The sequence below is a fragment of the Genypterus blacodes genome, unplaced genomic scaffold (assembly GCF_046128005.1).
Source record: "Genypterus blacodes isolate CSIRO-AG114 ecotype Tasmania unplaced genomic scaffold, CSIRO-AGI_Gbla_v1 ptg000438l_1, whole genome shotgun sequence".
Classification (NCBI taxonomy): Eukaryota; Metazoa; Chordata; class Actinopteri; order Ophidiiformes; family Ophidiidae; genus Genypterus; species Genypterus blacodes.
This window is the reverse complement of record NW_027467208.1, coordinates 3,913,275-3,934,372: the sequence shown is the minus strand read 5'-3', so window position 1 is coordinate 3,934,372 and position 21,098 is coordinate 3,913,275. Positions and strand designations below refer to the sequence as shown.

The following is a 21,098-nucleotide window of genomic DNA, read 5'->3' as shown; positions in this document are numbered from 1 at the left end:
CAACCACTTACCATCTCCATCTTGCTGATCTGCTGCTGCAGCTGGCTGATCTGCCCTCGCTGTTCGCTGCTTCCCTCCTGGTACCTTCTGGCTTCCACATTCATTTCCTCCAGCTGCTGTTGATACTGGATGAGCTGCTGTCTGGCCTGCAGAAGATCAGCCGCTGTGCTGCTGTGGTTTGTGTTTCTCAGCGTCTCACCTGCCTGCAGCTGTGTTTATCGTTACACCAACAGAATGTAGTCAAGCACCAGAAGAAGAAGAGCAATAACAGCTGTCTATTTCAAAACATCAGGGCTTCATCTCCACAAACCAAAGACTGAATGTAATGGAGCACATGGATACAATGTTATAGCTGAAACATGTAGGAGTGGAATATAGGACACATATGTAGGATTATGTAAAAAAGGATAATAGTTGAGAGCCCACCTGCTGGAATTGAATATGTAGTTTCTGGCTCTGCTCTGTGAGCTCCAGGAATTCTTTCATGATCTCATCTTTTTCTTCCCGCGCCTCCTGCAGATTGGCAGTGAGCTGAGTGATGATGCCATCTCGCTGCTTTAGTGCTGCCTCAAAGTCCTGGAGCTAGAACGGCAAAAAAGTCATTAGGAAACAGAAACTCGTTTACAGCGTGCGGCTTGAGCATCAACTGGAACGGAAACAGGTCAGAGGAGAGAGAAGAGAGAGAGGAGAGAGCAGAATCCTGGTGCAATGAATGTTTGCTAAGAATGTTGTTCAAATGAAAGACGGGGTTGGGACATAGGTTGTGTTACACCCATTGATCAATACCTTCAAATGTAAGATGCTTTTAAGTGCAGCAGAAGCCAAACGTTCTATGCAATACTGTAACCCAACACTTACTTGCTGTATTCCTTCAGTCCCGAAGGCGGCCCTGATGTCCTCCAGCTCCTGTTTGAGCTCATCCACCGCCTGGCTCTTAGCAGCCAGAGCCTCCTCCATATCCTGCGTTGTGCCTCCCTTGGTCTCCTGTGGTATGGACTCTGCCTCCTCCTGAGCAGGGAAAGTAGGAGTTAGTGTCGCTCAATCAAGCCTCCGTGACGTCAGACAAGTCTAAAGAGTAAGCTTTGCACTTAGTCATCATCCAACAGCAGCAGCAGTTAGTTGAAGGAACCTGTGGTAATGAGTTTGTTTGATGAACCAACTTCACTGATTACTTGAACCTATTTATAGATGTAAGGATGAGCAGGCTATCAGAAATAAGCCCAATAAGTTGGGTTCTATATGTTCACAGGTAATTATTGATCATTTAAGAAAACTGCCGACTTTCAGGGAGAGCGAATCTGTTATTAAACAAAACCTGCTCGTGCGCTTGACACTGATTTGGGAACGAATGAAATGCCTCAGGCTGCACTTCAGTCCTGTTCTTTATCAGAAACATCAATCATGATGCCCTTTAGTGCATTTAGGAAGGAACTCACGGCAACGTTCAAGTATTGGCGTTATTCTTTCCCTCACATTACAACAGAACGCCTGTCTGAACACAAAACCACGCCCCCAAATCTGCAAAATCAGAAAAAGGGACAGTTTCTTCTCTTCAGATACTGCAGAGGTCTCACAATCTTTCAGATGCCTCCCATTGGGTAAGGAAAATATTCAAGCATCGGGAGAAAAATGCATCCAAAACTGACCTTGGTGTTTATATTGACTTTGCAATTAGAATCATTTAATTCGGCACGTCTCTTCCATCTTCCCTCTCTTAGTGAGCATCTGTCTGGGTCTCTGCCTCCTCTGTGGGAATATCACCTTCACATTTCTAAAGAGAACACACCATTGTGTAACTCGCTGTCTTTTTCTTGCAAGTCCTTCACTATCCTCCCTCTTCTTTGTCTATTCTTCTCCCTCCCGCTCTTGGTTTCTTCCTCTGCTGTCAAAGTAATTTACACCTTGAAAATGTCACAAAGCCCTGTTCAAATCTACTCCTGCACTGTTTGCGCTTTCAAAATGGCAGTTTAGGATAGATAAGCAAGACTTATTTTGCGCCGGGTCCACGTTTCTTATTATACCTAATATGTAGGAGCAGTAGATGGTTAATTGTCAAAAGGAGGTAGAACATAAAAGAGGTTTGGTTAGTGGGTTACAGGGAAACTTCCAGAACAGCAAGGTGCAAGCAAACAACAGTACGCCAAAGTCCAGCGGTCAGTGGATATGCTAGTAAAGCCAACAAATATTTATAACTTTGGATTGGATTACTGTACCCAGACAAAATCCTTGGAGGACCTCATTAAGTTCTCCGTCATCTCGTGGCACCCATTGACCTGCTGTCAGCGAGAGGTTAAGACTTGAATGATGTTGAATGACGCCAGATAGTGAGCGCATCAACAGTCCAGCGAAATGAATGTGTCAATCTTTGTAAATGTTGATTTGATTGAAGGGAAAATTGTGAACTACAGCTCAAAAAAATGCTTTGGGGAGAAAACAAGACGTAGTGGCTGTTTAGAGGAACAATAGTCTCACCTCAGAGGAATAATCGTCAGCAGTGGTGGACACCTCACTCTCTGGCTGCAACAGAGGACAAATCAAAAAGGAGTTTCATTAACCGGGGCTCTAAAACTGAGAGCAAATACGAGACATGACATAAGATGTGTAACAAAGATTTGTCATTATAATTCTAGAACACCTGCCGTGCGTAATGCCACATAAAAATGATACAACCTGTGACTGCATTCAAATATGTGTCTGACCTACTTCAGACACACAGGCTCTTTCTCACTCCCACGGTGTAATGACATGATTGCAGTTTATTCACAGGTTAATTCATGGCTCAGAAATTTAACCCGACAAGCGCTGGGTTGGTTGAGTACAGCGCAGATCAACTCAAACGACTGCAAAAACACGAACGCAACACGTGACATGGCTGCCGTACGACAAATGTCCCAACTTAGTGATGTGAGACCGTTTTATGTCAATTTGAATGATGCATGTGTTCATCCTGAAAGTTTTCTCTTCACAATCTCAAACACATCTGAGCCTCTTTCAGAAAGCTGTGAAAGACTTGACGGTGGCACTCTGATGCTGTCACGTTTCCACAGCAACCAGCAAAACTGAATCACTCGTAATCTCTGCGCAGATTCCGGCACCCGGACCAATTAGTCTTTGGTTAGGGACAAATTGTGGTGAGAAAAAAATAGCAGAATCAACCTTTGGAGAGAAACAAAACGGCCGAACTCTATTTTATCAGCATAATAAATTATTCACAGATATTGAACGCTGCGTGACTCAGCCTCTTATGAAAACAAATCACAAGTTTCCTTTGTTAGTGATTCATAACAGCGATCTTCTTGGCAGCTCTGCGTCTGAGAGATATCTCCCCGTGCCTTTTAGGACATAAAGAGGATGTGGGTCGCTCCCAAGGATGAAAAACTAACCACATAACAAAATATATTCATATATTCCGTGAGCCTTGAGGCCCATTGAAAGCACTGCAAGGCCACAGGAATCGGTCGCACAGACCAAGACAGCTCAACCTGTTAAAAAGCAATCGTCTGTTCCCATGGCAACTAGTAGTTTTGTGGTCATTTATCACATGAACTGTACAGTGGGTTCAGAAGAAGAGGATGTGCAGTGGAGATAAAAGAGAGAGAAGTATTAAGAGGGATAGAATGGAAAAACTGCGAGAAAGGTCTAGATCTGTTATTTTCCCAAACATCTGAATATCTAAACATAAACATTGTTGTCATGTGCTCATCTCAATTCAGCTCCAATCACACTTCTCACCCCGACTCCAAAACTGTGGACTTCCAATGATCAGAATGAGTTGGTTACTCAAACAAAACTTCCAGATGAGTCATGAATTCACATTTTAACCCATTTCATACGAATAAAGAACAAATATTCGTCTTATTATGTCTTTCTATCCTGATGAATAATCCTGCAGAAGTGCTCTGTGATCCCAGAGGGACTGGTTGTCATGACAGCTAACGTGCGTTCATTAAGGTCAGGGAGACAATACAAACAGAAATCGTGGGAGAATGGCCAACGGTACAAATACGAACACACACTCGACTTATATCTGCATATTAAGCTCCCTGTTCACGCTGATGCAGTGCCAGGAGCTAAACGTGTGACTCTCTACCTCTATGGTGTAGGTCTGGTCGTGTTTGACCGTCTCTCCACTTCGCAGGGTTTTGGCGAAGGTAAACTCTGTGGTGCACGGGTCTTTCCGCGTCTTTTCTTCTTCCGATCCATCCCGTCCTTCTCCCAAAACCTCCTCTTCACCCTCGGGCCGATCTGGCTCCACATCCGCCCTTCCCTGGGAGTCCACCTCCGAGTCGTCTGCCGACTTCTTTTTCTTCTTCTTCTTCTGCTGCTTCTTTTGGGAATCCACGTACGCTTTCCTCTGACGGTACTCAGCCAACTGGGGAACCAAAGGGGAAGAGAAAATAGTCAGACGTACAATTCAATTCAAAACACCTCTGCAAACAGCCGTTCTTGTTTTGTGAGTCACTAGTTCCAGTCACAGCTTCATTTGACTTATTTGCTCAGCTTTTAGGGTAACAATCTGCCTTATTCCAGAATTCCGCTTTAACACATATCAACTCACCTAAAGCCTACATAGTTTTGTTTAACTCCAGTGAAACATTGTGCTCTCTCTCTCTCTCTCTCTCTCTCTCTCTCTCACATTGTGCTCTCTCTCACATTGTGCTCTCTCTCTCTCTCTCTCTCTCTCTCTCTCTCTCTCTCTCTCTCTCTCTCTCTCTCTCTCTCTCTCTCTCTCTCTCTCTCTCTCTCTCTCTCTCTCTCTCTCTCTCTCTCTCTCTCTCTCTCTCTCTCTCTCTCTCTCTCTCTCTCTCTCTCTCTCTCTCTCTCTCTCTCTCTCTCTCTCTCTCTCTCTCTCTCCCCTCACCATGAACGCCTCATGCTGTGTCAATCTTATCAGGAGCTCCCTACTTAATGGATTCCACTAAACTATGTGAACTGATAAAAAAAACATTACAGATAACATTACAGCATTTAATTACAAGTTTGACACTTTGCTTCATTCGGCAGCAAACAAAATCGTATCCATCGCAGAAAGCATTCATTTGTAAATTCTGTTACTTCTTTTATATTTGTGATGACAGTAGCAGAATGCAGGTGGGACCGTTCCATTCACTTGAATCAAACCTCCATTTAGAAGAAGAACCTACTTTATCCCTCACCTCCCTCCCTCTCTCACACACACACATCTATAACATAATGCTCTACTGTGAACTCAAGTCGTTAGGGTTAACACTATGTACACACTATGAGCTACAGGAGTAACACCACAAACACTGTGACACGTAGACTGCTGCCATGGACGTCACCATCATGCCAGCTCACCTGTATAGGAAGCGCCCATCCCGGGAAAATAATCACGCAAGACACACTCAGTTAAAGTGTGTTTACATTGGAGAAGACAGTACGGGAAAAATCCTTGACTCTGGGAGAGCCAGAGGGACTAGAAAGCATCCAGGTTGACGTGAGACGCCTCTGGGGACAGCAGGAGCTTAGAGGCTCAGTAATGCAATCAGGTGCCAGGTCATGTAGGGCCTTCTGTGTAATTAATAATGCCTATTTGGAGACTGACAACCCGTGAGAAGACGCCAAGATTGGAGTGATATTGGCAAAAGCTTTTGTTTGCTCCTTGTTAATTAGCCTGGAAACTGAATTCTGCACCAATCTAAGGGATAGACTTTAGACTTTCAACATGAACATTTTGTTATTTTTCTGCTTTTATATTTTCTAGTTCTTTTCTACTACTGGGTCAAAACAAACAGTCAAGTGTACCGAACAAAATGGACGCAAACAGGAAGTGAGTCCAATTCTCTGCAACGCTCTCTGATGTAAGTCTAGAGATCAGATTCCTAAATCCATCCTCTAATATTGTCTGCCACTGTTGCAGCACTGAATTTGGCATAACACACAAATGATATTTTGGCTGAAATGGTTCTGCCAGGGCCGCACAAATGCAGATGCCTACACAGGAAAGCAGAGAGTGGGAGTTGCGGCCAAGACCCCCGCCTAAGAAAACCACATGACAAAATGCTCATAGGAACTTTGATGTGCCTCTCTACACCTCCACACATGGCCTACCTCTAATCACAATATACCCTCCAGTCTGTATCTTCTGGATCATTCCATTCCATCAATTATAGAATAATAAATATAGAATGCATAGAATGAGGAAGGAATGACTTCGCAATTTTGCATCAGATTGAAGAGAGTTGCAAGATGAAGAAGCTGGTGGTTTTGCTGACAGTGTGTGATCTAGGGTAACCCAGCCTTGTGATGAACTCCAGATGATGTCAGGCTGCCCTATTTGGCCCAGGAACATTGGATGAGCATATGGAGCGCTGGAGCCTGAGTAGCTCTGTCACCATCTGGGAAAACTGAGACAATGTAGGTGTATCACCATCTGCTGTCTGAATAAACTAACACAAGCACAGGGGATTTTAAAAATCTGTTAAATAATAACCAAACATCTGGGTAACATCTACTGGGTTTTTATATTATGGTGTTATGTTTTGTATTTGAAGGAAAAGCAGGCTGATTGATGGCGCATGTCTTTGAGGCAGATCACAGATACAACAGAGCACACACACTGCATACACACTGCTCCATTACAAGATCCATAGTGTCCTGATCTTCTGACTGTATGCAGAATTCATCCCTGAAATTTGCAACGTCAGCACCAACAAATGGCCTCAGGGACACACATGTAGGCTCTGAAATCACACTGGGTCCTCTCTGAGATCAAACTTATACTTGCCTTGTTCTTACAGCAATGCAGTTTGGCTTAATGCGACTCATTAAATTATCATGGCATGTTACTCACGGAGTGTCAGGACATTGAATAAATGGTGAAACTCCACCTAAACACAGGGGCCTTTTGTTACACATGGCGTTTCACAAATACCAAAGCTATAACCAAGGAGATCGCTGTTCTGCATGAGATGTCCCACTGTGCAAAGACACAAGCTAGAGAACAAGATTCAATATGAGATCTTGAGTGTCCGGCGATTACACCAGAATGTGTGTATCAAATGTTTCCCCCAGGATCAGCTCTCAGAAGAGGAAGGAAGAGGAGAAGGCCAATAACTGAGATGCAAACACAACTTAACACCTCTATGTGAGGCCTGTGGCAATCATGGGCATTTCACAAACAGGTTACTGCATTGCTTGCCTGTCTAAAATGAACAATGTCTGTGTGTTTAGGCTACATGAGATTTATATGAGGGCACCACATCCCCAGCTCGTCTGACCGGCTTCCACAGCCAAATATTATACTGTTTAAACTTACTCACAGGCATACTTACTGCCAGGTTTCACATCTAAAGCAGGTGTGTCAGGTGTGTGTACAAATCACCAAACAGATGCTGCAGGGTCAAGGCTGCACTGAATATAGAAGATCCAACTCCAAAAATGACTATCACACACACTAGATGCCTTCAGCTCAACCAAAGAATGCTGTACGATTACAAATTCCAGGGTTGCAGCATTTTCCATATGGATCAAAGCTTCCTGAAGCTAGAGGGGAGCTGTCCTGAAAATCCTGTTCCACCAGGCTGTCAACCTCGCCTCAGCTGGTGTTTGATAACGGCGTGAGAGTTTGACAAGCGGGTAAGTTGTCGGTGAAGGCACTGCAGAACGCCGGCGTCACAAGACCAAACAATGTAGTGAGGTGAAAGCTTCCAGCATGACAAGGGAGTCTGCGGGCTAGCTTGTGGCTACGCTAACCTCGGCTGTCAAAGCAGGTGCATGTTTACTGGGGCTGACAGCTGATAGACACGGGAAGGGGAGGACCGAAAAGAGCTGACAGAGCAGAGCCATGAGAGAATAAGTTGTGAAATACGCGAGGTTCGTTCTTCACACACATTATATCAATGTTATGTGAGTTATGCGGACACAGAAACTGGGAGTCCTACCTTTGCTTTGCCGGCCTCGAGCTTCTTTAGCCTCTCCTCGTTTTCCATCACTGCGGTCCCTGTGGCTGAAACCAAAGGGCAACTGCGTCATACGAAATAGCAGCGAGGAAACCCTACAAGACCCAAACGTCTCGCCGGGCTCCCAAACTTGCAGCCAGACTCTCACTCGCCTTCACAAGGAGCTGTCTCCTTGTTGGAAGCTCGCCGCCATGTTTTCCACGTAAACATGAGACTCAACTGTGATGACGTCCCGCAGTTACCTTCCAAGCCACGCCCCTCTTGTGAATTCCACCCGTGCTGCCTTTACGGACTATCAGAAAAATGCCTCTTTCCCCAAAAAAGCAATACAAATATTCTGACTAAAATTCGTTCTAAAAAAAATGTGTTTGCTGTTTTACGTTAAACTGTTAGGCAAAATGTTTTACTTTATAAATTAATTTAACAGGGCTGTTCTTATCATGTTTCTGACAATCGGGACATTACTTCCTGATAAGCAGGGCTTCAGCTTCCTCGGCAAAAGATGGAACTGCGGCAACATGGAAGTGAGGCATCAGTTTCCAGGACATAGAGGTGGCGATGGAGGAGAGAATGGCTGATATCTAAGAGAGTTCTCATCTGGGGATGATCTTAGTTTGCTTGAGATGTCTTATAACGCTTATATGATATTGGCTTGGTATGAGGTTGATTGTAATAAATGCATACTTCAGTCTGCAAATGTCAATCACAATCAAAATATTGAATATTAGCCAACAAAGCTGTACTACATGCCCACCTGGCAATAACTGATACATAACATGATAGCGTACACATGAAGTAGTTATTTCTATTGGTGTATAACGATGTATCTTTAAATTAAAACTCTCACCAGGTACAATCCTGTTACTTCATGGTTCCAACTTCCACAGCATTGATTCTGACAACCTGCTGGATTCACAGAAGTTAACAAAATATGAATAATATCAAAACATACCAGCAGCAGCAGCAGTAGGAGAAGGGTTTCGGTGTCTTCTGCTGACAGGAGCAGTACAGCTTATGGTCTGACAGATCTTGAATTCCACCCATCTTTTTTTGGACATCCTTGCCAATTTGATCCCACCTGTGAACACTTGCTGTTAGCTGCAGCTGTGTCAACAGGAACTACTGAGCGTCTAAAAGTTTCGTCTGTTTCTAAATTATGGATGCACTGGAGGAGTACTGTGTCAGACCTGTAGTCTCCCAAGCAACAAACCGCGTGGACGTAGACCCCAACAATGGACCAGAACACAATTCTACGTAATATTAAACACAGCAGCAATGTTCATGCAGTGCTAATAATACATTGAAATGAAAGTGGAATCATAGTGAAAAGGTCCAAAAGCTGTGTACAAAACAAAGGCCATTCCAGACATCATTGCAAGATAAGAAAGATTTTGAAAATTCTCACACTTTGCACACTCTTTGTCACCAAGAAATACTGAAAGATAAAATCTCCCAGACTGGCAGGCATATTAACACAAGCACCTTCCAATCCAATCATAATTACATGAATGTGGATGAGTGCTTGTGTGACACAAGTAGCATTGGATGAGATAATGAATAATAAAGTGCTGTCTTAATTGCAAGGATGAAATAATTTCAGCCATTGTTCAGTCAGGTTTGGAGGAAGCTGCGATGACTGAGAAGCAGTGAAAGCTCATTTCCATAATGAACATATCGCTCTGCTGTGCTGAAGTATTCATGAGTGGTGAGACTCATCAGTAAAGAAAGACGGTGGGTCAGTGGGTTTTTCAGTGAGCCACACCACCTGGTAACCGCACTGCTGGAGCTCGCCTTCACTGTCAGCTGGCAAACAAGTTACACCTGACATGAATAAACGATGGATTTTCTTTATAGCTCCTAGTTTAGTGTTTAAGTCTCTGGCGGAGAGCTGGTTAGCAGGAGAACAGGAGAGATCATGTACTCCAAATAATATAAGACAGCAGGACAGTTGAGAAGGAGAGAATAGTAAGAGAACAAGAGACAAATGTGTTACATAAACATTTTAAACAAAAATCTTGCTGTACATCTATAATTCAATTAATATATTTAAGATCAAGCAAATCTTAAGCTTAAAATTGCAAAGAGTATCTCAATTTAATTGTAAACAATGATACCAAATGTGATACAATTCGTTGGCGCCATCTAGTGGTGAAGATGGAAAACTGAATATAAACTTCTTGTGCGTCAATTCACACTGAAACTATTTCTCCACTGTGACACAGTTTGTCTGCAGACAGCAACATGCAGACAGTATAATACATCTGAGTGCAGCAGTTGTCATTGCCATCAGGAAGTAGAGGTCATGTTAGGTCACTGTTGGTATGCATTTCGTGGTGTTGTGAGAAATTATACAGTTACGAGAATGTTGCCAAATGCTGCCAAATGTGGCCGTCATTCAAAGTTACATGAAATAGATGCAGAACAATAGCCCTCCTTGTTCATACACAGGACAGTACTACAGGGTGTTCTCCTCAGCATGCAAAACAGCATTCCGTGATCGCTTAGTCAAGAACTATACTGTCAATCAAAATTAAATGACTCAGGTAAACGGTGTCATTGCCTTTGAAAGAGGAAAGAATAAAAAAGTGCTTCAGTAGAGACAACAGTTGGTGGTGAAAGTTCTGTATTATTCTATGCTTTGGTTCAGTTTGACATTTATAAGGCTATCTCTGTTTGTGCACACTGTACACAATACACCAGATGGCACAATAAAAAAACAAAAACAAAAAAATAAATCTCTGTACTGTAGAATAGATGGTTATGCATATTGAAACATTTTCCTCATTGAACCATTTATAAAGTCTGAGGACAGACGTTCTGTTTCCCGGTAAAGCTGTGGAGGAAAGTACTGCTTTGTTCCTATGTGGCTATGTGACTTTTCAAAACCAGCATACCATGTCTATACATGTCCTGAAGGATCTTAGGTGCCACATACCCATCAACACTTTGTTACTATTTTTAATGAACACTCATCATAGCATATCAAATGACTGTGTGCCTGCCTGGCTGTCTGGACAAAGTCAAGAAGAACACACAACAGCTTTACACAATAGATTCACTATTCTTGTTTAAGACACAGTATCTTTCTTCATTCATAATAATAATCAATTCCTAAATTATAATTATGTGTAATATTTGCACTATATGATTTCAGTATCAAAGAAGAGTAATGTTTATATTCATTATATTAAAAAAGTACAATAACGGTGAACAAGTTATAAAGTTTGAATTGTGTTGTTATGCTTAGGATATTTACTGTTTCAGAGCGTCTAATAGGACAATTTACCAGTATTGGACCAAGTACAGAACCCTATGGAACGCCGAATTTTATGGAGTAGAGATGCGATTTTGTGTTGTTAAATGTGACCTGTTAGCTAAGAGCTAAACCAGGACAGTACCACGTTACAAAACCAGAAACAGGAACAGAGTCACAGCCCTGTAATGTCAACGACTTCACCGTGATGATGATTAATGACTGACAGCACTCGAGGACGGCAAAATTGTGTAAAAATAATGCCAATAAAACGGAAAGACGGCAAAGTGTAAACCCAAAGGTGAAGCGGTCCAACTTGTTCGGCCTGCACGGGTGAGAAGAATGTGAAGCAGCGGAGGACGGCGCGAACCACATCTCAGCCAATCACAATTCAGAGTGCAGGTGCGGTGGAGCTGCAGTGGTTTTAAACCGAGAACAGCTCCGAGCTCCTCAAAGTGTCTGAGTGCGGACTCATAGATACAACCAACCTGCACTTCTTGATCTCCTTTAACTCACATTTCCTTACAGTATAATATAAATTGTACATAAATATATATACTTCTTTTGAGACAACAGATTTAAGATGTTTTCTTCCGCGCCGCTGCTGCTACTTCTCCTCTCGCACCTGGCTGCCCGGGGTTCCGCGTCGGGTTCACCCGCCGTGGCAGAAGCGTTCGGGGCCGTGTTGACCGTGGTGTCTCCAGGGCAGGACTACCTGAGCGGGGACTCGCTTCGCTTCCTTTTTAATACACTGGAGAAACGTGTGCAGTGCGCTGAAGTGTCGTGTGAAAAGGTGAGTTTTATTAGGCCTAACTCTGCACAGAGCCGTGAGCAGTTAGAGCGAACCGTGGAGGGGTCGAGGTCCAAAAACTGCAAATCATAAAAAGGATTTCTTATTAAGGAATATTATGTCTATTTAGTGGCATTTTAGTCCATTATTGTAGTTGCTGTTTGGATATTCTTCGAAAAAAATCAAATTTTCCTATAGTTTTGTGTGGCATTTTGACGGATTTTGTTGTTTGTCTGTTGTTACCATTTCTGATGTAAATCAATTTTTTTCTTAAGGTATAATTTGACCGTTTGTTCTGTCAAAAGTCACTCCAGACTTGATTTGATTTTTACTGTAATGAACCATTTGAAGAGTTGGTTTGCAAATGACCGTTTTTGTATTTTATATCAATTTTTATCCTGTTTTTCTTTTAATAATTGTGCATTCCATGGTGTTGGGTTGAACATCAATTTGTTTGATAATAAATTTAATCAAACGGGCAATATTAAACAATTTGATTGATTATTTATCATTAGTATCAATCAAATTGTTTGATATTGCCTGTTTGATTAAATGGCACCCTACCTGCCTGTTTTGTTAATTGAAGTTTGTTTTTTGAAGTTTAACCCAATACCAGTTGTCTTAATAAAAAAAAAGCAGGATTAAAAAAAGAAAAGAAATTGATGAAAAAAAAGGTCGTGAATTTGCAAACAAACAAAGTACATCTATACATGATATGCAAATTAACTGTAGTAGTGCATTTGCCGCTGATCTGAGCTGTGTGTAATCAGCCTCTTAAGATAAGCCTGAACACAGGAGTGTCTTTTCACAATGCCGTAACCACATGAACTTCCATGATAAGGAAAACCACAAGGGTCATTTACTTCTGCTCATGAACCGGTACCTGGAAACCTGTATCTCATTTTAACCCAGATGCACCTAGGGTGACGGTTACAAAACACACAAAGACCATACACAACACCTGTATGACACAGAGGTCTTACCTTCATTTAAGTCACAATAATAGACAAACACAATCTGAAAGTAATTATAAATATGTAGGAATTTTAAATAGGGAATGCTCAAAAATTCCTCCTCAGGAAGCATTTGGTTGAGGTTATTACGAAGGAGATTCCATCATCAGATAATGTTCAATAAAGACATGAACATGTTGGTCTATTAGTTACTATGGTTACTGGGATGAGCATATGTTCACAAAGTTTTCTGAAAGTTGCACTTCTGGCAAAATAGAAATCAATTACTGCATATGAATGACATAAGCAGCGCTAAAGGCTTATTTTGCATCAGTGTACTGTTTGTGTGGATGCACCTCACTCAGTGTGCAGGCTTAGAAGAAACAATCAGCTGACTTGAACAAAAGCACTTTGAACAGCGTGACTGAGGTTCAATAAAACAATAAAATAGTTAGCTTTAGTGTGAAGGGTCCACGGTGACACATAGTGCTTGAACTCCGCGGCCTTTGCGCTCCTCCTTAGTGTTTAATAAAGTCCCGTCACTCATTAATTACATTGATTTATCCGGCTTATCCTGTGCGTGCTCATTACAGATGGCTGCAATCCAGCTTGGACTGGAGAGGCTGTGACCGACCACACCCCGGTGACAGAAGAACATCGTTGTGTCACCATAATCATACAATACCGTATATTGTAACACATTGTGAAAAATACTGATGCTATTTTTAGTTTTATCTAAAAAGGCCTGACGTTTGAAACACACACTCTTTGTTTTTGTGTTTGCATGTGCACGTCATTATCCTGTGTATGAATGCTCTGATGTCTGGGTGTGTGTGTGTGTGTGTGTGTAGTGCAACCTTACAGAAGGCGTTCAACAGCTCGTCGGCAATCACTCCAAGCATGAGGAGGAGGAAAGAAGAAGAAGATGGAGACACACAGATGAAGAACTAAGTGTTGGTGTGTCTGACTTCCCCGCCGTGGCTGCTGGCTGTGTGTTGTATCTGACGTCTCCCGCCCTGGTCTGCGCCGCCGTGGCAGAGGGAAGGTGGGGAGAGGAGACGGAGAGCTTCCTGCACAACGTCACTCGCGAGGAGCATCACGGAGAGAGCCATGAAGAGAGTGAGGAAGATGAACCCGGCCACGAGCATGAGCACATAGAAGCTCATGGGTTAGAGGCTCTGCTCCGAGAGCTGGAGCATCACTACAAGCCTGTACACACTGAGGTAAAACAAAGGATCCAAACTGAATCACTTCTCCAAACCTAGTATTGAAAAGTATTTTGTTTGTTGACATTGCTCTCTTATTACCATGGAAACCAGAGCTGTGTATCCCCCACTGACATCACGGCGGAGGGCTTTGCTTCGCGGGCTGGCCAGGGACAAGAAGCCGGTGCCGTTATGGGAAGCATCCTGTTTTACGCCTTGCAGGGCCGCTGTTTCACCACTCAGTCTCTGCCTGAGGAGGGTTTCTTCCTGGACTACATCATGGAGCGTTTAGGCTCCCAGAATTCCACCCTCAGTGGTAAATGTCTATTGGTCCGTTGGGTTGTGGGATTGTTAGCAGTTCTGGTGATGCACAGGACTCGCATCTATGTTTTGTTTAAGGGGTTTGCGTTTGTGCGTTGTAGGTTTGGAGACTCTGATGGGAATCTTGAAACTGGGACCAGACACGGATCACGACCATGAGCACGGGGAAGAGCACGGGGACGAGCACGAAGAAGAACACGCTGATGAACACGCTGATCATGATCACAGCGGCGGTGGAAGGTGGAAGAGGAGCAACCATGGGCACCCTGAGGGACACGAGACAAATGACACCTGGGCGCAGGTACGCATGAAAACACACACACAACGGGGAAAGTATGAAGGCCGGATTTCACCGGGTCACAGACTTTTTTCATGGACACTAACCGCCTCTGAACACACTCATTTTTTACGCCCTCCCAGCGATGTTTCTCGGCCGAAGAGCTGATCCTGATACACGGTTTGGCGAGCAACAGCTCTGCGTCGTCTGGCATGAACAGCTCTGCTTTGGCTCGGCTCAGCCCGGCACTCGTCCAGCAGATCCTGAGCGGAGCCTGTGCCCACGTCACAGAACCTGTGCATCCAGACAACCTCAGCGAGGCTAACAGTAAGTGTGTGTGTGTGTGTGTGTGTGTGTGTGTGTGCGTGCGTGTGTGCGTGTGTGTGAATTATAATAAATTCCCTTTCTCTCTCTTTCAGGATACATCTACGCAACCGTTGCCAACACCATCATAACCCTAATGTCCATGTTAGGCATTGGGCTGCTGCTGTGTACCTCCTGTTCCAGTGCGTTCCAGCTGTGTATCCAGTTCTGCATCAGTCTGGCTGTAGGTTCGCTGACCGGCGACGCGTTGCTGCACCTGACGCCTATGGTGAGCGAGAAGAAAGGTTCAGATCATGTATCATATTGATTGTGACGGCTTTGGTGCACCCACCTTTACACCACACCTCACACACACGCACTCCCACACAGAACTATTAAATGAAAATTTCAATATGCTCCGTTTTTCATTCATTCATTTCATTCTGTCCAACGGTGCTTATGTGCTTGGGGCGTAGTGAGCATTTCTTTCTTTCGTGTCTTCAGTTTCTTGGCTTACACTCACACTCAGCTGACAGCGGTGACCACAACCACGAAGAGGAGGGCGGCGAAAGTCTTGACTACCTTTACAAGATGTTGGTCGTGATTGGTGGGATCTATTTCTTTTACCTGATGGAGACGATCTTCTTTCTGGTCACACAGAAGAACGGTCATCAAAATCACTTGCATCAACACGGAGTAAGGACTGTCGACATCACCGCTCAGAGCTCAGATTGAATGGGGTTTTGTCCTAACAAAAATCATCTCTCTCTCTCTCTCTCTCTCTCTCTCTCTCTAGGATGAATCAGAGCCTCACCACTGTGACCATGGGAGGGTTTTACAGATGTATCAGGAGAAGAAGAGAGAAAAAGCAGAATCACAGTCGGCATCCAAAACAGACCTGGTGAGAGAACACACACACAGAGATAAGAGTTTCAGTGTGATGTTATGTGTTACATTGTGTCTTATGTCAACCTTCAGGTCAGCTTTGACGACAGTGAAAACGCAGCTTCAGCACCTCAAGTGCGCACAAGAGGTGAGTGACATTCTCACATGAATATACTGTATATAAAAACAGCGGAGCGATCCGCTCACCAGAACTTTCTGCCCCTGTGTTTCTGTAGAACAGCGCCTGCTGCCCTACATGATAACAATCGGCGATGGGATTCACAACTTTGCAGACGGTTTGGCCATTGGTGCGGCCTTCTCCCTGTCATGGAAGTCCGGTTTGGCCACGTCAGTAGCTGTGTTCTGCCATGAGCTGCCACATGAACTGGGTGAGGAACACACACTCACTGGTTCACCCACACAATCACATCATATTACACCAGGATACAAAGTTCATCTTCATGTCTCTCTTGTTTCCCTCTAGGTGACTTTGCCATTTTGCTCCACTGTGGCCTTTCTGTGCGCCGGGCTATACTTTTAAACGTTGGCAGTGCCATGACCTCTTACATCGGCCTGTACATCGCTCTGTCTCTAGCCACGGACATCGCTACCACACAATGGATTGGAGCCATTACTGCAGGTCTCTTTCTGTATGTGGGATTGGCTGACATGGTGAGTGTGTTCACAGATCTTTGCATCAGGATTAAACAAACAAACAAACCCACGTTTCATCCTAAACATCTCCAATCTCTCTGCTCTCTCCCTGCAGCTGCCCACCTTGATCCACATCAGATTCAGTAGACCCTGGCTGATGTTTCTGTTGCAGAATGTTGGCCTTCTGACCGGGTGGGGCATTCTGTTGCTGCTGTCACTTTACGAAGATCAAATCACTTTTTTTTAATGCAAAGTCAATAAGACACACATGCTGAAGAAAACACTTTAACCTGTGAGTCACAGATGTGCACACTGTTGTTTAAGGTTGTGTGAAGTACCGGAGGTAATTTAGAGGTTTGCACAAAGACATGAAAACACTGAAAAACACTTTATATGCACATAGTCATGATATACATAATGCCAGAATCAGTACCCCAATGGTTTCAAAATCAATAGCCAAGTGTTGTTTCCTCAGTATTGAAAAGGTATTGGCTCAGTATTTTAAGCCAAAGGTTTTTATTGTGGGTTTTGCAGGGCTTTTACAGATGGTAACAAGAAACCGCTTGTCCATATTTGCTAACATGATGCACCAAGGTGAATTGAGAGTGAAGGAAATTTTGCCTATGATTTACCGTCTTTGAAAAGCAGATGTTAACTGCTTTGAGGCCATAGATTGTGGGCATGGCGACTGTCGAAAGGAGAGAGTGCTTCTGAATACAACTGAACTTGCAGATGATCTGGACCCAACAACAAAGCGAGGCCATTTGTAAATTTTACATTTGTGTCTGAAATCAAATCACAGCCATTATGATGAAGGGATAATGTGTGTAAAGGTGTGTGTGTTGGTATATACAGTATGGCATATATTTTATATTGTCATTAAAGTATGTTTAAATACATTCTGTTGGCTCCTATTGTTCTACTTTTATTTAGTATGTATTTCACCTTTGTTGTCTACAGTTGTAGATGTAGACCAGGGGTGTCAAAGTAAAATACACAGAGGGCCATAAAACTACATTTGCTACAAGTCGAGGGCCGGACTGGTTCAATGTTTATTAAAACATATTGAAATGATTGCACATAGCCTATTGAACCAAGACCTCACACAGTGTATATTATTGAATCATTTAATGAATCAAGCAATATTTTCTTATGGCTCTGTCAGTAATTTCAACAGAAACATTTTTCAACAGGCAAACAGCAACCAAGTAAATTTCCTTCAAAAACAAAATATGTTCCATAACAAGATAACAAGATAAATGCAGAAATGAAATTGCATGCATTATGAACCCAAAATGCATTATTGTACTGCTCTATGATCCTCACCAATCACTGCTTTCAAATAGTAAAATGAGAAAATAGTAACAAATGTAAACATTTAACTGAATTAAAAACTGAAAATACGTTAACGCTCTGTGATGCTCACTTGTCTGAGGCTGAGCCTGAAACTTGGTGGTGTTTCATCTTTTGTACAATTTCATCAATGTTTGGGGTCAGGCTCTGAGTTGAGGAAATCCTCAGGATTGAATGAAGGTGTTCATCAGTAAGCCGGCTCCTATGTGATGTTTTGTTAAGCTTCATCAAAGGGAACAGTTGTTCACACAGGTATGTGCTGCCAAACATAGAGAGCGTCTGAGCCGCTTGGATGCGCAGCTGGGGCATTGTGTCGGGGATGAAACATGCAAACTCAGCAGCGCCCACTCTCTCATATTTTTCCTTCAGTGCGTCATCACACTGGAGCTCAATCAACTCCATTTGTAGGTTTGGTGGTGCGCTTTCCATGTCAACTGCAAAAGGATTGCTGAGCAGTTCAAACCTGCTTTTTTGGGCTTCAAAGTCAGCAAATCGGCGTCGATAGTCGGCGGCAAGTACGCTGAGTTTATCAGCAAACTGTGCACTCGGGAAAACAGCGGTTGAGAGCTTCTCTTTCATGGTCTGGCAGCTCGGAAAGTGGCTCAAGTTTTCTTTCCGCATCTGCGTCTCCCACAGACTCTTGAGTTTAAACGCCCTCACTGTACTGAACATGTCAGAGATGATGCGCCCCCGTCCCTGCAGCTGCAGGTTCATTACATTAAGATGGCTCGTGATGTCGCACAGAAACGCTTTCGCTCGCGGTGCATTGTGGGGAATGTAGTGTTACGCTGGTGCGTGCAAAACACCAGCGGGCAGCCGCGGGCCGGTTCTAATAGTAATTAAATATCATCCCGGGGGCCATTTGCGGGCCGGATCTGGCCCGCGGGCCTTGAGTTTGACATATGTGATGTAGACGGACAGCATGACTGAATTTGGGCGTCTTTACTGAGCTGTTTGCTTGATGTAACCTGGACATTGTTTGGCTCATGGATTGTGTGAAGTTAATGCTGCTGGTGAAGAAACGTCTCTTCTCTTACATGAGAGTCTGATCTTTGTCTCTGCGTGAACAAGGTCTGGAGTGGACTCTTCATTTATCTGCCTCATGTAATCTTCTCGACTTGGGTGAGCCTCTTCTCCAGGGACAGAGTCCACTGACAACTCATCACGCATACAGTATGTATGCTTACTCAGCCACTATACGTTGACAGTCTTTGGTTCAAGTTTGTCTTTGAAATAATGCCCAATGCCAATGTGAAACTTTACAAAGTGTCCTGCAACAAAAACAGATGATTGTGGTATCATGCTGCTGAAGGAAAAGCAGTTGATTCAGCATTTAGATATTTAAGGTTTTCTACGTTTTTTTCTAAGTTTTCTAAGTGGACAGTCATGCCCAAAGGATCACCGGTACACAACTGGACAGCATCGAACAGATCTACCGTCGACGCTGTCTGGGCAAAACCAGGAACATTATAAAAGACTCATCCCACCCCAACAATAAACTTTTCACCCTCCTCCCATCCGGCAGGCGTTACAGAAGCCTCCGCTCTCGCACCAGCAGGCTCAGGAAGAGTTTCTTCTACGAGGCGGTGACCCTGCTGAACTCTACTCCATTCCCCCACTCAACTCCATCCTCCCTTTAGCATCATCTTGCACTCCACTGCAATTTGCACAACTTTCTGTTTGCACTGATCATTTCCATTTCACTTCCGTTTTGCACTAAGACTCCTTGCACTATTTATTTACATATTTATTAATTTATATTTATAGTTAGTATATATAGTATATATAATGTATATAGTTTATTCTGTATATATTCTGTATTCTGTATATATAATAGTACACTTTTGCACTTTCTGGTTGGATGCTACTGCATTTCATTGGCTTGTAACTGTACTTGCTCACTGACGATAAAGTTGAATCTAATCTAATCTAATCTAATGTGGGTGAGATTCCACAATACAGTTTCAAAGGTTTTATGAGTGCTTCGGTCACATTAACCCTGGAACTTTGAGCTTCTTATATATTACAGATTACTATCTGTATCTTTTACCAGACTTCTAAACCACCCAGCTACCACCCAGCTAGAAAGTTAGAAAGATGCACAAACGTCTCATAAACTGCTCATAAACTTCAACTTTGTGGGTAAAGGACTTTGTCAGGCTGTCATGTGCTGCCAGAAAGAAGAGATGGAAAAGCTTTTAACAGCAAAATAGAGGGAAGTACAGTAGCCATAAATGAATCAGCTGACACTTTGTGGGTCAAACCTGCATGCTGACTGACCAACAAGAGCCCTTAAACTGTATGAACTGCACAGCTCAGCAGCCTTTTGAACAGTATCAATAGTGTGTCTTGTGACTTATTGGACTGTTGTTGAAAGTAAATGGCTGTTTGTGTGACTACATGGGGTTAACTCATCTCAAAAGGCAAGGAAACCCTCCAGAAATTCCTTAGCATGAATGGAAAGATCCAATGATGTCACACATCAATCAAACCTATTGACCAAGCACTAGTGAAATACCAGTTTTGACCTTCACCCTTTTCTAACCCTTTAGCCACAAAGGAAGCTGCAGCTCATGTTTTATAGATCCATGTCAGGAATCTTTACCTGACCTTTATCAGCAAGGGAGGAGTTTGATGAAGAATTGTCTTGTCTGGTTTCCAACATCCTGGAAACTCCGGCTTCAAAAAGTCCAGAGTTGGCACATCCTCCGTCTCGCTCTCCATGTAAACAAAAACAAAGAACAGACCCACATTAGAGGAAACTGGTGTCAGTAAATGAGTGCTTAAGCATCAAATATTTGTCTATAGGTCAATATTTATATTCTTATCTCATGTTTAAACACTGACAATGGGGGAGAAGGCCACGCTTCCCGATACTATTCTCTTTTTACTTCCTCATTGCAGTTCATCTCTGGGTCACGTCTTTCATCGCTTTTCTTTCTGAAGCCTGAAGGGACAAATCTGTGAGCAAACAGAGGAGTTAGCACATTGAGTTTGTTTTTAGCTCATGATTCCATTTTTAGGTTTCTAAATTCACGAAGTTGATGTTATATTATAAAAATTTAAAATAAATCTGAGACACCACTTCACTTGCTACTTGTTGTAAGGCAAAGCATACAATTAAAAACATTACAGCAAGACCAAGCTAGAAAAATACAATTTATTTTTTCACAGAACACAGA

At 43.1% G+C, this 21,098-nt stretch overlaps 2 protein-coding genes across 2 annotated transcripts in view; one reads left to right on the top strand and one right to left on the bottom strand.

Moving 5' to 3' along the window:
- akap9 (A kinase (PRKA) anchor protein 9) overlaps nt 1-8,129 on the bottom strand; it is a 42,786-nt gene extending 34,657 nt beyond the window's left edge. The window contains exons 1-7 of the mRNA XM_076139190.1: nt 7,905-8,129; nt 4,091-4,372; nt 2,473-2,517; nt 2,214-2,273; nt 859-1,008; nt 427-582; nt 12-209 (exon numbers count right to left, since the gene is read on the bottom strand). Coding sequence (XP_075995305.1) covers nt 12-209; nt 427-582; nt 859-1,008; nt 2,214-2,273; nt 2,473-2,517; nt 4,091-4,372; nt 7,905-7,952 — 939 coding nt within the window. The 5' untranslated portion in view covers nt 7,953-8,129. The remainder of the gene's footprint in view (nt 1-11; nt 210-426; nt 583-858; nt 1,009-2,213; nt 2,274-2,472; nt 2,518-4,090; nt 4,373-7,904) is intronic.
- A 3,412-nt stretch (nt 8,130-11,541) lies between these two features.
- slc39a4 (solute carrier family 39 member 4) lies at nt 11,542-17,462 on the top strand. The gene is made up of 12 exons (XM_076139048.1): nt 11,542-11,968; nt 13,770-14,141; nt 14,238-14,439; nt 14,546-14,745; nt 14,865-15,048; nt 15,141-15,313; nt 15,529-15,720; nt 15,821-15,925; nt 16,003-16,057; nt 16,146-16,298; nt 16,394-16,581; nt 16,679-17,462. The coding sequence occupies exons 1-12, from the start codon at nt 11,759-11,761 to the stop codon at nt 16,808-16,810; spliced, it is 2,166 nt and encodes a 721-aa protein (XP_075995163.1). The 5' UTR covers nt 11,542-11,758; the 3' UTR covers nt 16,811-17,462.
- Nucleotides 17,463-21,098: the final 3,636 nt, after the last annotated feature.

What these genes read in the sequence shown, in the direction of transcription:
- slc39a4 (XM_076139048.1), top strand. Translation starts at nt 11,759, where the DNA reads ATGTTTTCTTCCGCGCCGCTGCTGCTACTTCTCCTCTCGCACCTGGCT. An exon ending in CAACCTCAGCGAGGCTAACA is followed by an intron (nt 15,049 to 15,140) that starts GTAAGTGTGTGT and finishes TCTCTCTTTCAG; the next exon opens with GATACATCTACGCAACCGTT. An exon ending in TGCTGCACCTGACGCCTATG is followed by an intron (nt 15,314 to 15,528) that starts GTGAGCGAGAAG and finishes TCGTGTCTTCAG; the next exon opens with TTTCTTGGCTTACACTCACA.